The 16,526-nt window shown below is 44.0% G+C and overlaps 1 protein-coding gene across 1 annotated transcript in view; it reads left to right on the plus strand.

The window, feature by feature from the left end:
- The window catches only part of LOC138453641 (pantetheinase-like), a 395,191-nt gene that overhangs the window by 210,603 nt on the left and 168,062 nt on the right, over positions 1–16,526 (plus strand). Inside the window, exon 4 of the mRNA XM_069606674.1 lies at positions 14,045–14,333. Coding sequence (XP_069462775.1) covers positions 14,045–14,333 — 289 coding nt within the window. The remainder of the gene's footprint in view (positions 1–14,044; positions 14,334–16,526) is intronic.

A 16,526-nucleotide genomic window follows, 5' to 3' on the forward strand; every position in this document is an offset into this window, starting at 1 on the left:
TTCCACTAATTCAGAAGTAGCACAGTAAAGAACACGTCATGTCCTTCATGTTAAAAGCTCTACCACATCCGGTATAAACTACTCCGTCATCAAGAAGAAAATATTGGCATATCCATAAATGACAGAGTATTTCTAAACGTAGATATGGGGAAGGAAATCCATATAATCACCGACCACAATCCATCAGTTAGCCTTCTCAGCCCAGGAGGCACCAAAACTTCCACACCCAGGTTGGAAAGACTAGCAGCCAAGTTATAGGCATATGCCTTTTAGATCCTATATGTTCCAGGCTGGGAAAATGGGCAGGCCAACTGCATGTAACTTCTGCCAGCCTCCAGAGAACCAGCTGACCCATGCCTCAAGGATGAATGTGTTTTGACCACACTGAAGGATGTGTGTGATGGAGAGCCTCAACTATAGAGCAACCAGACATGGAAAAAATTGAAATAAGAAATGCCAAGAAAGCAGACCTGTCAAACAGCTGACCATTAGAGAGAGGAGACAAAGTGACATCCCCGGTGAACATTAGAAATATTGTAATGGATCAAGATCACAAAGTACACTTAGGCAGCACCTTCAACAAGAAAGGCAAATGAGGAGCATACTGGTAGCCTCCAAAGAACGAAGACATCCCGAGAGCTATAGAGTTTTATCACAAGTGCAGCAACAGTGACAAACAGATGCAAACAAGGCAAGCCACATTCCAAAATCGTGATTTTCCCTCAGGTACTTGGGGGAAGTGAGGATTCGATTTCATTGGCTCACTCGAAAAATAGGGAGCAAGAAACATTGAAATGACATTGTGCAAATGCATCATGAAGCTAGACAAAGACAACAGATTCAAAGCTCACACAAAATACTTTTATTAACTTTAATGTCAGGATGGGAGAAGGCCCAACTTGCTCTATCCTGAGGTGGGATTTCCCTATCTAAAGTAACTAATGATCGTCTGTGTCCTTGAGTTCAATATAAAAATCTGTCTGTGTCCAAAACCTATACTTGCACTCACATCTAAAGATACATTAAGTGTAAGGATGTCAGCAACCACAAAAATAGTGTTCAAAATAAAGTTCTTAGCTTGTTCCAGCTCTGCGGCTTGTAGTATAGCCCTTCTTTAAGTTCAAAGCACCTTCACAAACCAAACCTCAGAGATCCTTTCCCCAAGGTTAACAAAGTCTCAACAAGGATCTTGGGGTTTCCTTCCCCAAGTTCAACACAGTTCCAAAATATGGCCTTTGGGTTCCCTTCCCCAAGTTTAACACAGTTCCAAAATGATATTCAGTTCACTTGGTTTCCAGTAAGATTCCCATACGAACTTTGCAGTTCAAACAGGGCTTTTTGGTCTAGGCGCAGTTGTCGGACCGCACAGTCCACCCATCACAGGGCACGCAACCGAAAGCCCATGGCACTTCATTATATTCACCAGTTCTCTTTAAAGTTCCTTGCCACATTTAGCTATCTGCAGCACTTTCTTCTTTGGCAGCCTTCTAGGCTCTGTCTCCACGTAACTTTAACAACGTTCAGTTTGAGGAGACTTTCCTTGCCTCCTCAACACACTTTCACACTTTGCAATATTCCTTGTACTTCTCACTTGGTTTTAAAAAGCCCTGGTTACTGGCTCTCCTTTAATTCTTATTCTCACAATGTTCATTGACTTCTTGATTCGACTTTCATTATTATCAGAATTGTATTTCACTTACCTTTTATTCACCACATAGGTTTCACATATTTCACACAACTTTACTTCAGTTCGGTATTAAAAATTGCAGCTACGATTAATTTCATGTGTTTCACATAACTTTTCTTCAGTTCGGTATTCAAAATTTGCAGGTAATATTCAGCAGCTTGTTCGGGTTTCATAAAACTCTCCTTTGGTCTCTTGGCCCAACAAACATTTGCCTCTCTTAAATCAGCATCCTTGCATGCCCGAACCCAAGTCCCTGGAGTGCCCCGGCATGACTTTCCCTCACTGTCACTCACCGGTATCCGGCAACTCCTCTGGGTGCCTTTGGTTCTCTCCTTGGCGTTCGCAAGCTCCCCATCCTCCCGTCGAGAGATCTGGCGAGCTTGGCTCACCTTATCCGAACCTTCCTGCTGTACGCTGCTACTCCCTGGAGTCTTCAGTGTCCCCAGCGACAGCGGGGGACACGTGGCCTTGGACCTTGCAGGACTCCCACCCTTTTCACAGCCCGGTTGGGCTGCAGCGTTTCTCTGCTTGTCCTGCAATGCTCGGCACCCTTTTCACAGAGCAGGCTCCTTTCTCCACACGGGACACCATCTCCTGCATGCTGGGCTCTCTCTCCCAGCTGGATTCCGGCAACCTGGGTTCTCTCTCGCAGCTGGATTCTCAGTCCTTCAGATTTCTTTCTCTTTATATACACCTGCGACCTGGCAATTGGCTCCAGGTTTAAGTCCTTTTCCTGACCCTAATTAGTGGGACTTGCCTGTCTTGGATACTGATGTTTCACAGCCCTCTTCCTCGTCTCAGTAATAGAGTGGTAAAGTGACATGTCAGTGTGTACTGCTCCTAGTCGCCTCTTCCTCGTCCCAGTACTAAGGTGGGTTAGACATGGGGAAATTCTTGATTATAGCCTATGAAGGCCGTGGGAAGGGAGGATTCATTCTCAGAAGCAGATGGGGGGGATACCATGCCTCACCTGTGGATATCCCCTCCCCAATCCCCAAGGGCCCTCCACTCAGGTGATCCTCCCCTGCTTCTCCACCCCAAGGGTCAGGATCCAAAGCAATGGCCTTTCCTTAGCCACCTAAGAAGAGGATCCAAGGGGGGTAGGTGTGACGATACCCTCAGGATACTCACAATTGCTATGGGATTGTGTTAGGGGATTACTTCTTGAAGTGAGTAGAGTTTGAGTGTGTCCCAAACTTAACCACCACCACCATCATTAAAGAACTAAGGAGAATGTATCTGAGTGAAGAAGTACAGAAAGAAATAGTGACTGACATCAGGAAAGATGGCCACATTTGGCACAATTCAACTTTAGGTGGCATTAAACCACCCACAGGCCAAGTTGAAAGGGCCAATAGATTTTCCAAAAGAAGTTTTTAGTTGGTTATAGCATCTAACAGGAATTGCTACGCCATTGAGATAGAAGCAGTTATAGCGCACCAACCATCGCCCAACTCCATCACTCTATTCCTACTGATGAGAGGGTGCAGGGCATGCACAGTATACTCTGCCCTTATGGAAGAAAAATGAATAACAGTTGAAGTTATAAAATAGATAGTGAAGCACAAGGAAAGAGACCAAAAGAAGAACAACAAGTGATCATTTTTGCAGGTACATGCAACTACTAGACTCTCGTTTTCAGATTGCCGGGAAGCCATTTCTGTGTCACAGGGACTTCTGGCATACAACGCTATTTTACGAGGAGATTTGTAGACTGGCCTCGATTGTACTAGTGTTGCATCCATACCTGTTGTAGTGGGAAATGGATTGAAGCCCCTATAAGAGGGACGAAATACAAGCAATGGTTGGAAGGTGGGAGGAGGGAGGAAGGGGAGGAGTATGGGAAAGGAAGGGCAGTGCTGTATGGAGAATAAAGGAGATAATACATGCAGTTCAGAGGCTCCCATGTCATATGTTGAGGGATTGTAAGGGGGCTAAAAACTGGCAATGAGGCACCCCGTCCCATGCTGCTAATACTGCAGGTGAGGAGTACCCTACAAGACACCAGCAAAGGCAAGTAGCTCCAAGACGGTGGAGGTGGGAGCATGGAGAGCATCGTAGAGGGACTGGCAGAAGAGTGAGCAGGCCAGCGTGGAGATTGCTCAGGTACCAGAAAGGAGTCCTAGCGCACACAGACAACCAACCGAAGCAGCCGGCCAGCAGACATCAGGAAAGAAACAAGTGCTGAGGACGCGACTGCAAGACACCGGTAAGCTGTAAGTCAAAAGGGCAAGGCACGGAGTGACATGCGTACCGCACAACTACATGGAAAGCAGCGGCACGGAAAGAGTGAGGGACACGCACACCAAGCACACCGAATGGAGAACGAAAGGGAAGCATATTATCAACGGACATGCGCATCACGCGTATCATACAGGAACCGAAGAGGAAAGCACCACAGGGCTGAGGAGTTAAAAGAGGAGCTGCACACGCATCACACACCTAGGAAGTGAGACACCAGCAGACACAAGTGCCTACACCACACGTGCAATGCGGAAGATAACAGAGACCCAACCTAGAAATAAAAAGCAATCACCCAGACCACGGCGACTGCGCACATGCCCTTTACACTGTGCCACAAGAGAGGACACACTACTGATCACCTCAGAGCAAGTCAAAAAGGAAAAAAAGAGAAGCAAAAGCACAACAGAGAAGAAGACAAATAAATAAAGCCAACCTGCCACACAGTGTGAGACAGATGCTTCAACAAGCCTAAATAATAAGCATAGACAACAGTAGCCATCAAAATGTCAGAAGGAGCATAAGCAGCCGCAAGTGTGGGGCAGATACCCAAGTCACCATTGGGGCAGGACCTGCATCCATGCCAACATTCCTACGGCGCCCCAACCCATTCATGCTATTGGCACATCATGGCCATGGTCAGAGGTGGGAAGAATGGATGGAGGAGTTTGAGGACTTTAAGAGGGCCATAGGTGACCAAGACTCACCCAACAAAATAGACATTTTTGCCAATCTCGCTGGGAAAGAGATTGTGAAAACGATCCCAACTCAAGAGAAGACCACCTACCAACGCCTATTTTCTGCAGTCAACAGGAAACTAATAATCCTCCCCAACAGGGACTATGAGAGGTATACATTCAATCTATGGGAACAACTACCGCATAAAACAATGGGAGAGTTCATCCTCCGGCTTAAAAAGAATGACCCACTGCGACTTTGCCAGTTTCAACGACGATGAAGCAATCAGTCTCTCGATAATTAAAGGATACAGCTCCTTGCAATTTAGGAAACATCTATTAAAAAAAAACTTTCCCTACAAGAAAAATGTCGACTTAGCAAGAATATAGAAAAGGGTGGATGTATAGGCAGCGGCCATGGAGAACCCCAAGAAAGGTGAGACCATCGCGGCAGTGACCACTGGACCCCAACGATATATCCGTTACCCAGGACAGAAAGGCAGACCAAGAGCCCCGGAGCCCACACCAACGAACCCAAGGAGAGAAGCAATGCTACAGGTGCAGATTGAATTCCCCCACAGGGGCCATTGCCCGGCCATAGGACACATGTGTATGAGTTGTGGCCAAGAGAACCATTTCCAGGTGATGTGCAGGGTAAAATCCCCACTGCTTGCAGCATACAGACCAACCCCACTGTCTGCCCCAATCAGGAGACCAGAACAGCCGTGAGGGCCATACCATGACCAAGACATCCCGAAAACTTTCCAAGGCGGACACATACCGCCGAGCCCTGCTCAACCAGGATTCAGAAGGGCAGTTGAAGACCTCAACATTGATTCCCCACCACGATACTCTGATGCATATGACTATAGACCCAACGCATCAAAAGACTACGCTCCTGGGCAAGGACTCAACCAAGAATATGACATAAATGCCTGGTCAGCACCATACTACGCTAATGCTAAGAAGCTACAAAAACACACCACATGAAGCAACGGGACAGACACCCCTAGAGCTAATGATAAAATACAAACCGCAAACCCGCCTCCCACAAGTAGAAGACTACACACCAGAGCAAGACGCGAAAATTCAGGAAAGAGACGCGGAAAAGGAAGGCAAAGGAATGGGCAGACAGAGAGAGGAGAGTGAAAGAGCACCAACTCCCAGTCGGTGAGGTCATTCTAGTAAGGCAAAGACAACAAAGGAAGACCGACACAAGGCACAGCCTAGAGCCATTCCTAGTTTCCAAAGTGAAGAGACCAATGGTCACTGCGACAGGTGATGGGGGTGAGACATCCCGGAATGCCTCCTTCTTCCGCAAATTACACTTGTAAGAGCCAGAATTGATGGAGGAGATAGCAATTGAAGAAGAGGAACCAAGAGCAGAAGAACCAGGTGTCCCACCAGGCACAGAGGAGTATAGGGAGACTCACGAATTGCCAGGACATCCACAACGAGTCATACGGAAACCCCTACGCCTCATCGAGCAAATGTAAACAGCGAACCTCCATGATAAGCAAGGGGGTGGTGTTGTAGTGGGAAATGAACTGAAGCTCCTTTAAGAGGGATGAACTACAAGCACTGGGTGGAAGGCGGGAGGAGGGGGCAAGGGGAGGAGTATGGGAAAGGAAGGGCAGTGCTGTATGGAGAATAGAGGAGATGAGACACACAATTCAGAGGCTCCCGTGTCATATGTTGGGGGATGGTAAGGGGCCTAACAATACCCACCAGGCTGCCATTCACAGCAATTCAGTGCACAGGTCTGAATCAAAATAGGTCATGCAGACTGCATTCGAGATGCATAGCTTTATCTGGTCAAAAAGCATCCTGGCATTCTTGTGGCCAAATAATTCCCAATGTTAGTTGGTGGGGAAACACAGAGGTGCACTAATTGAAGCAAAGTCTTGAATACATCTTGTGCAATAGCTTGCTATGCCTTGAATGAGCGTAGTGCTAGCTGTTGACAGCACAGCACTGAAGTGAGTGCATACACCTTCTCCAGATCTGGCTCTATCTTGTTTTTGGAAAAGATATGTCCCAAGAATTTCACTGTGTTCTTGCTGAACCAACTGAGTGTTACATTTGTGTTTCCACAATTGTACAAGCTCTTCTGAGTGTTGTCATAGACTTCCTCAGTTGTATGATAACACTGTAATTTAGGCATTGAAGAATGTGATGTATAACCGGAGGTTGAAGTGGGTGGGAACTGAAGGGTATTATATTGGAAATATTAGCTATTGTTCCCTTACTTTTTTCTGGCAGAGCACTTTTTCTGGACAGCAGGTAAATGTCTCCTTTTTTTGTTGCCTCCTTACTGGGGATTTGAAACTCGGGTGCTTTTATTTATTTATTTATTAATATGTATGCAGTCAACAAAGACTTTACTTATAAAAACAACACGATTTCACAAGTTTAAAAAAAACATACAGTTTAATTAGTAGTGGTGACTTTCAGCTAAAAATCAATTAAATCTAATTTCATACAACACATTTCTAATATAGAATAGTCAATATAAAATCCCATCAGATAGGTTTTTAAGAATATTCAAACATACTGCATAAAACAACATCATGTGAAATAATAAATTACCATTGTTACCCTTTAAAAGATTTTAACACATTTCATTCAAATTTGTCAGATCATAAGTGTTGTGATACGCCTTTATATATAAGACTCTCGCATTTCCATATTATATGTTCAGCTCTTAGCAATCATAAATGTACCACCCAGTCTACACCATCTGTTATTATGAGTAATGCCACATTTGGCTGCCAAAACTTCTAGAGTATCAGCTACATTAAATTTAAATACTAAGTAATTCCTTATAGATTCACTATCAGGAAAAGCAAATAGATACTTTGGAATTTCAGTACGATTCATCCCATAATGAATGAACATACCGCTGTTCACTTTTGTTGATAATTGTATCAAATCTCTTTCATTGTCTAGCTCATGTATTGCAACTTTCAAGAGATGCTGAATTCTAGCAATCGTATATGTTTGCCAAATTAACTCTTTCTCCTTAGCCCATTTCATAAATGTGTTTCTGATATACAGTAGGGTACGCAACACTGATCTTTTCTCAATCGTATCAAAAGTTTGCATCAGTTCCACCATCATTGTTTCATTTTCTAACACATACAGTTTAGCATATAGCATGGCAGTTTTATATTCTAAAATATCCATGATACACATCAGATTGCATTCTAGAAATATATATTCAGTGGGGAGATATTTGGGTAGTCTAAGCAAGATTTTTTAAAAGGTTTCCTTCAAATCTAACTATCTCGCTTTTCAACTTTTTCCACCATATCTCTGTTCTGTATAACAGACATGGGACCACTTTAGCAGACTATAACATCAATATTGTCTTTAATGAATAACCACCTTGTTTTCCTATAAAATGGCTTAATGCCATTGTGGCATTCATAGATTTGCTTTTTGTTTCTAAACAATGTTGTTTCCACAATATTTTGTGGTCAATGATGACCCCCAGATATCTATATGATTCGACCATTTCAATATTTTGATCTGCTAGATTCCACCTCAAATTCTTTTGATTTCCTCGTGTAGCTTTGCCCAAGAAGGCAATCTACTTTGTCTTTCCCAAATACATTTTTAGTTTGTTAGCAGATGCATAATTGTCTAGCACAGTTAGCTTTCGTTGGAGACACGCTGGAGTATAATCCAACAACAGGTCATCCGCATAGCCTAACCATCCTACCAATTTTAACATCATCAGACATAATCGCACTAAAAACTAAAGGTAAGTATAGAGATTAAAAAGTGTTTCGGCCAAATTACATCCTTGTTTGACTCCACGACAGGCTGGAATTAAAGAGGGAGTTTCCCTTCACCATCCAATCTCACTCTCACAGAGGTGTTAGAATTTATTCCATCATTTGTTGCGTAAAATAGTATCAAAGGCAGAGCTAAAATCAATAAAGGCGCCATAAACTGGTAACTGTCGCCTATCCCATGCATATTCAATCAATGACACTAAGATGGTAATGTTGTGTATTGTGGAAGATTTTGCACGAAGCCTGATTGATTGGGCGGAAATATGTGCTTGTCAGCAATCCATTGGTTCAGGTCCCTAAGTAGGAATCTGGCAAATTTTTCACAGGAATATCCAACATCGCTAACACTCAATAGTGAGTTGGATCTTTCAGCAGCCTTTTTTATATATAGGTAAGATGGAACTTTCTTGCCCCGATTTAGGCACCTTCAGATGTTTGCCAATGCATGTTAACAATAGGTGTAGAGCCTGTGCCCATTTATCAGATGATACTTTTAAAAGGGCATTACAAGTGCCATCAGTGCCTATCGCTCAAGATGATGGTAGAGTTTGTATCATCACATTAATGTCTGCCACAGACTGGTTGCATTCCCATACGGTCACTTCAGGATCTGCCATTTCATCATGATGATCTTGTGCTCCTAGTGTTTTATTGACATGTACTATCCAGTCTTGTTCAAACACCGCAGTTAATAGATAGAGCTTTCTTTTTGGTTTCATTGATTACAGACCAGACACCTTGGTTATTATTTGCCCTGGTCATCTGACCTAATGTTCTCCAAATTTCATTGTCGATTTCAGTTTTGTGTGTCGTAACCATTTCCTATGTTCATTCTTTACTGCTCTTATTCTAAGGTTAGCATCATCCATTTTAGCATTTTTAAGATGTTCAATGGTGGTTCTTAATTTTTTATTTGCCTCATGGATTGCTTTATCAAACAGAGGTTTATGTTTGTGCTTATGATTCCATCTTTCACATTTGGAGGTCCTTTGGAGAATGTGCTTATGTCACTTCTTGTTGAGCTATCTCAAGACTGGTTTGCTTTTGTTTATTTCAGTAGCATGCTTGAGACAAAAAGACCATTCCAGAGCTGCCGCATAGCACTGCATCCACAGCGATGAGCGTTAGTCTTCTGCATTTCAGCAGAATTAAAGTAAAATTGCTGCAGGCACAACCTTGTGAGTAGGTAATGGTGGCTATTATGTTTGGCATGTCCCTTTAATAGGTTTGAACGGTGGGGGATTAAGAAGTGGTTGGTACATACATATTCCAGTTGTGAGGCACATTAACAAACTAATGGTGGTCGTTTAAGATGCATTTTCTTTCACTGTGATTCAGTCTTGATAGTACAGTTGTAAAACACAGTATGGGTTTTGTAGTGGGAAAGAGGAAGTGTGAGGTTGAGCATGGAGGCGGGTGATGGTGTACCCCTTTATTTTAGGTGCAGGTAAGAGGTTGCTTATCCAAGACACCACCATCTGAGACAGTCATCTCAACGCTTACCTTCCACTCCAAGTGCTCTGTCTCAGAGGACACACCTCACCACATTCACACCCCTTCCAAAAGAGAATGCACAGAACAAATCCAACCTACACAAAATGCAAGACTAACTCATAAATGTTAAGCAGAACTGTGTATATAATAAGGAAATAATATCAAGTGTATAACAGGGGTGACTGGGAAGGTGTGGGGCAGAGGGGAACACAGTTGCACTATTTGTTGCAAACTTTGTTCCCTGGTAATACTTGATTTGTCAAAGGGACAGTATCAGAAATCTATAATTTCTTTCATCGCCCAATCTTCTTGAGACTTTGGTATTTTCTGTTTTTAGTCCTGGGACTGAGAAACAAACCCTTGAAGTTGCGTTCTGCTTGAGATCACCTCCATTAAGGGCCTATAGCAGTCACCATCCTCATGGGGCGAGGGGGGTCTAGGAAGTACTTTCTCCTACAGCAACTCAGCACAGAGCTCAATATTCATGGTAAAAGCATGTGAGATGGCAAGAGATTGCATTAGTGATATCTGAGTTACACCCCACTGATCCTGCCCATTCACAGAGTGATGAGTGATTGGGCGGGGCATCAGTGCGTTAGTGGCGCTCCAGTGCAGCTCCTGGAAAAGAAGGGAGGTGCAGAAGAATAGCAATGAGGCAATCAAAATCAAGTTAGCCTGAAATTGATGTTTCTACACCCAGGGGATATGATGGGGGTCTGCAACCTGCAGCTCTCAGATATTTTGGAGCAGGACTTCAAGGAGATCTCACCATTGACTGTGCAGGATAGGGCAGATGGTAGTTGAAGCATCCTGGGTCGGAGATAAGTCATAGATGAATCAGGAATAACACCAGGCCCAGATTAATATAAAAGGAATGCTTGTTTATTTCTTTGTAGTTCTAGGTATAGTATGAAAGTAGGAGACCAGTATGTAAGCATCCTTCAGGTTCCTGTGTGTCTCTCAACTCCCCCCAACAGTCATTTCTGGAACCTTCTATACACCAGTTTGCACACATCACATGATTCCATCCAGCCTCTAAGCTCATGGAAACATAACACACTTAAATACCTAGATTACTACAGTAGTTGCAGTACAAATCATCTGGAGAGCCAAACATTGCAGGCCCCAAGGCTAGTAAAACAAACAGAAGGTCCCAGGGATGTCGGGCAAGATGAGGAAGGAGAGTGTTGAAAAAAAATAAACAACATTACTACTGTTACTGGCCATTTAACCCTTATCACCTCTTCACCCTTATGTGTGGTGTTTTACTCGTGTGCAGTGCTTTGATGAAACTGTACTTTGACAACCATAAATAAATATATCACAATTTGGAGCATTATAGTAATTTGTGTGGCTTTTATATTAGTCTTCATGCATACAGAGTCACTTGAAAGTGCTAGGGAGGAAAGAAAGGCAGTGGGAGGCAAGACTTTAAGTGTCTTAGAGTCCCACTGTGACGCACTAATAAGCAGCCGAAACGATTTCTCCTGTGAGTGTGTCAGCAGTCTTAAAGTGCATGCACCGTGATTAAGAGTAGCATAATTTGACATCCACACAAGCGGAGCGGCCAATGCCTCTCCCCTGTAAATGGAGGCTGTCAAACTGAGCATATCTGGCCTGTCGTTTGCTGACATTTTACTGTTAGGTGGTGTGGTAAATGAAATGTTCACCAAACCCTGCTTGATTTGCATTAGTGCCCAGGATGGGTGCATGCTTCTCTCTATATTAAACATGATTTCTCAAATATAAAACTGCTTCCATTCTTAAATTCCCCAAATTCTCTTCCATTAGCCAGAAACCCACATTGAAGCCATTTGTCCCTGCACTTTGCTCAAAGCTGATTTAGTTTCAAGATGAGGGTAATTTGCTCACTGAATTGAATTCATTGTTTATATACTTTGTGAGGGAGGGATTTAGTTACTGCGGCAAGCCAGAAGGAGGACTCGGACCAGAGTACATGTTGTAAAAGAGTTCTATTTCACTTAAATAAAATGCCTTTCTAGCCCTATTGCTAAAAGGGTAGGTCCCTTCCTAACAAACTATACTAAGGTTCTTGCCAATACTCAAAATAAGAAAATAGTCCGCCGTCCAAACCTATCCTCTAAACTGGCCCTACCACTTGACAAAATACAAAAGAAAAACTAGGCAGAGTTCCCTGCTCTCAGAGTTATTCACCCCAGCCTTTCTCTCTCTCTCGGCTTCCAGAAAATCCCTCCTGGTTCCAGATCCCAATGATTAGCTGTACAAACAATTCTCCCTGTTTTAACTGTCTGTCAAAGTTTTCCCAAGTTTACAAAATAAAGTCTGAAGTTACTGAAAATACCAAATGTCCAAGTTGCCTTAGGTAGAGGGATCTTTCCCTGATTCCTCTCCACTACTTGGGTTGGTTTCTCCCCACTTGAATCATGGCTTGGGTGTCTCTCTGCTTCCCTCAAATCTGTACTTCACATGGTTGATTGGGATCTTCTGGTTCCCTTGGGTTTCTCTGTCCCAATGTCCCACTTATTTGCCCAGAATATAGGTAACCCCTCTTTCCATATGCCCCTCTTGGTTCTCAGAGTTTCTGTGTGCAGTTTGGCTGATTACAACATTCAGATTTCTTGGGCTCCTGTAACTCTTGTTGTTACTTGGTTCTTTCTCCCTCTCGCCTTTATGCCCCTGTTGTGTGATTAAGGTAATCCTTCTCCTTTTCCCGTTTGCTCTATGGTCTCTACGGCCCCTCCAGTATGGGTAGCCTGTGCACCTTCTATGTAGCAGAGTTTGCTCCTGTGAGGTGGCATCTGATCAGTTGCATTGGTGTTCTCCACGGCTTGCTGGCCTTCCTGTCTGGACATAAGCACGTTTCGTGTTCCGCTCAGTTCAGCGTGACTCTGCTCCTCAGCTCTCACATTGCGTGCAGAGGATCCGTTCCTCCCTTGAGTTTTGGTTTCGGAGTCATTTCTCGGGCACTGGGCCCAGCATATCCCTTGCGTGGTCGCTCTGCCTTGGCCTCGCCGACTGTGCAGCTCTGTGCTGGGACAGCAGTATTTCTCCTCCTCTCTTACTTCTCTCCTTGCCACAGCCGGTTCCGCTGTGCAGCGCATCTCCCCCCCTCAATAACATGCTCACATCAGAGGCTTTCCTTTGCGCATTGCTTCTTCTCATCCATTCAAGGGTGATTGCGCCTTTATTCTCGCTCTGTGACCATAAAGGGGCGTGTTGTTTATGTTCAGCTGTCAAGCCCACAGAGAGACCAGCATTGTTTTGAGCCTAAGATTTGGATGCACTTTCAGTAGTATTCTGAGTCCCACCGCTGAATGTAACATCAGTTTCACCGATTGCCATGTATGCAGATGATGCCTTAGGTAAAGGGAATTCCGCATTGGAATGGGAGACCTTGTCACCTTGAGGGGAGTCACCCCCAGTGAGGTCTCGCTTTCCCAAACCTTTAGGGAGGGTTTTGCTGAGCAGGCTCATCTCCCTAGCTTCAAAGGGGGTGGCTCCCTGCATGGGAAAAGGCACAAAACCTTGTGATTTGTCACATAAGAGACAGTGATATAATTACAAACCAAGCCTGGGAAATGTATAGGATAGCTCAGCGGCAGCGTGCTCGACTTGGAAACAAGATGACACGGAGCAACACAGGTTCGATCCCTGGGTCCGCGCTTAGAAACCTCTGGGTATTAAGCGCGTTATAAATAACCTATCATATCATGTCATATCAATATGCAGACTGAACGGAAACAAGAACACGTAAGATCAAGCTGAATGACCCAAAGTACAGTTTTGCAGAGTCTCATGATGTATTGCTTGGATTCAGATGTGCCCTCACTATGCGACACTCAGCAGCTAGGCCACCATGTCTTGTTAGAGCTCCCCCTCGATTCTACATACTACTTATAGCACTGAGGGGTGGGGGGAACGGAGTGGGAGTTACATTAAAAGCAGACATTTAAGTTTCATTGCAGGAAACTAGGCAGGACAAAAGTTTGCAACAAGGTTGCTAGAAGTCCATCAGTCAACAGCAGGGATCAGTCAGATACAAAGTCTTTGTGGGAAGAAATCATTTTCACAGTTGTAAACACATTTTATCTTTAACCTTGCTGTGACTCCTAATTATATAATTTAACAGTACTTTTAAATCACAAAATGTCATTTATTTTCAGTATTACCTTTTTTATGAAGACTACTTTGATAGACCACAGCAACCAGAGCGTGTCACATTCGATGCACCATTTGGAAAATTTGGCTTGTTCACCTGCTTTGATATACTTTTCTATGATCCAGCTGTCGCCCTAGTTGAGAATCTGCAGATCGAAAGTGTTGTGTTCCCCACGGCTTGGATGAACATTCTGCCTCATTTAAATGCACTTGAATACCACTCAGCATGGGCAATGGCTATGGGTGTCAACCTTTTTTCCTCTAATATCAACAACAAGGAACTACATTGGACAGGTAAGAACCTGAACATGTACAACATTATCAGATGCGTCATTTATTGATAGTAATTGTAGAGTTGAAGAAGTAGGACACTGACACATTGATGGCATATTTGTTGGCACAGCCTTTCATTAAAGAGATAAATGAAAAGAAACCTCCTTTCCTGCCGTATGTCTAAGAGGGCTTCCCTGCCTCAACTCAAATGCTAATGACTCTGTCAGAATGTACAAAGTAAACAGTCCAGAGTCCCTATCAGTCCATTTCAGAATCCTAACTCTTTCCCTTACACTATAAACTAAACTGAAGAAGTGGTAAGTTCCCTTGGCTCAGAAGAACCATCCCTCGCTCCTGGACATGGGATCTAAACTTAAAAGTATAAAGTAAGGAGTTCTCAAAATAAAGTTAAAACCCAAATGTTGGGGGAATGTCTCCCTTCCTCTGTCCGTTATCAGGCTTATGCGGCAGTCCAACATCTGATGGGTGAATGTCTGCCTTCCCCAGGCTTTTCTCAGGCTTCTTGGGTCTCTCCTGCTTCCCCCAACAACACTGTTACCTTCAGGTTCGTTGTCGGGTCTTCGTTGCAGGTATGTCGCGCTCCTGCTGCCCTGTTCAGCACTGTGTCTTCTCTCTCCCGCTGGTGTTTTCCTTTCTGCTGCGACTCTGCAGCAATGGGTCCCAGACCCTGGTTACCGGACTTCTCCTCAGGCAAGGAATGTCCCTGTTACTCCATTCTATTTCCTGTATTCCTTCTCTTTCACAGGCTTGTCTCTCTCTGCTCCGGCTCCGCAGAGATGGGTCACAGACCCTGGTTACCAGGCTTCTCACCAGATAAGGAGCATCCCTGTTTCTCCCTTCTGTTTCCTGCATTTGGGTCACTGGGCTGCTTGCCAGGTAAGGAGCTTTCCTGTTGCTTTGTTCTGTTTCCCGCATTCTTTCACTCCTGCGGTCTCCTCTCCCTGCGGTGGCTCTGCAGAGGAGAGGCTGGGCGGTTGGAGTCACCCTCCACAACCACATGTTGTGAGTGCTGCCCTTGGCTCTGCTCTCCCTTCGGTCTGCCGACTACAGCCCGACAAGGGTCGTCGCCTCAGAGTCTCAGTTGGCGTCCTCCTCTCTGGCCCAAGCTGGATGGCTTCCAGGCTCTCGGCTCCTCCTCCGAGGATCTAACCTTTTTTAACATTAGTTTTGTCTTACTTACTACTTATTGTCTAGACCGCTGTCCATTCGGTAGGGCTACGCAGCTTTTCCTTCTCTCAGTGGTATATGACACCAGTTCCTTCAACTCCTGCCTATTCATCCTTGTCCCAGTGGTTTCTATCTCTGTAGTTCTTCAGAAACACATGGAGAGGATGGGGTGTTGGATGTATACCGGAACCTCCCCAAATAGTCGTCACTGGTCCCATTGGGGGTTTCCCTTCCCATGAGATCCTCCAATTGAGTACCACCCCCAACGGGACTATCGGGTAGCAGCCTCAACTCCCTGGCATCATGGAAAGGGTCTCCCCCAGGAAAGCAATGACAACATCCTAGGCTTTGTCACATATTAAAATATGACATTATTTAGTACTTCGTGCCTGATTCTTGACACTTCTAAGAGCTGTAAAGATAAGTTTTATTATTTCCCAATGCAGTAGGACTCAATTTATTGACCATTGAACAAAAAAGGGCTGGGTTAGCCATGCTGGGATTCAACTACAAACTGTACAATGATCTCCGAAACAGGCGCTTGACTCACTGAGCCATCTTGATGCGGAGTGATCAGCATTTCTAATTATTTCATTTTGGGATTTAGACGTTTGATTTATGTGAATAATTCAAAACAAAATGACAACCATTCTGAGATAATATATACATACATATGTATGTCAGAAGGGCAGCTTGTAGAAATTGCTAATGAAACATTCAAGAAAACAAGCTCTGCCTACTTTATCATATACATGTGATTACTCATATAAGAAAGGTTCCTGTTGGTTTTTAAATCCTTCAATCCACTTTATCTAAAATTATGACTACTCAAAGGATGAGATTGGATTCTTAAAGCGAAGGCTATTGTCGACCAAATCCATGTGAAGTTTATTTTCATTCAGGCAACCACATTTTGCTCCAGTATGTAAACTACCCACTGTCCTAGGTTTCATTCACTTCATCTCCTATGATGCAATATTGAAGGGTGAGGCAATGGCATTTAACATCTCTTTTATTCACTCCCTA

Source organism: Ambystoma mexicanum, chromosome 4p (assembly GCF_040938575.1).
Source record: "Ambystoma mexicanum isolate Mex_15411 chromosome 4p, UKY_AmexF1_1, whole genome shotgun sequence".
In the NCBI taxonomy this organism is placed as follows: Eukaryota; Metazoa; Chordata; class Amphibia; order Caudata; family Ambystomatidae; genus Ambystoma; species Ambystoma mexicanum.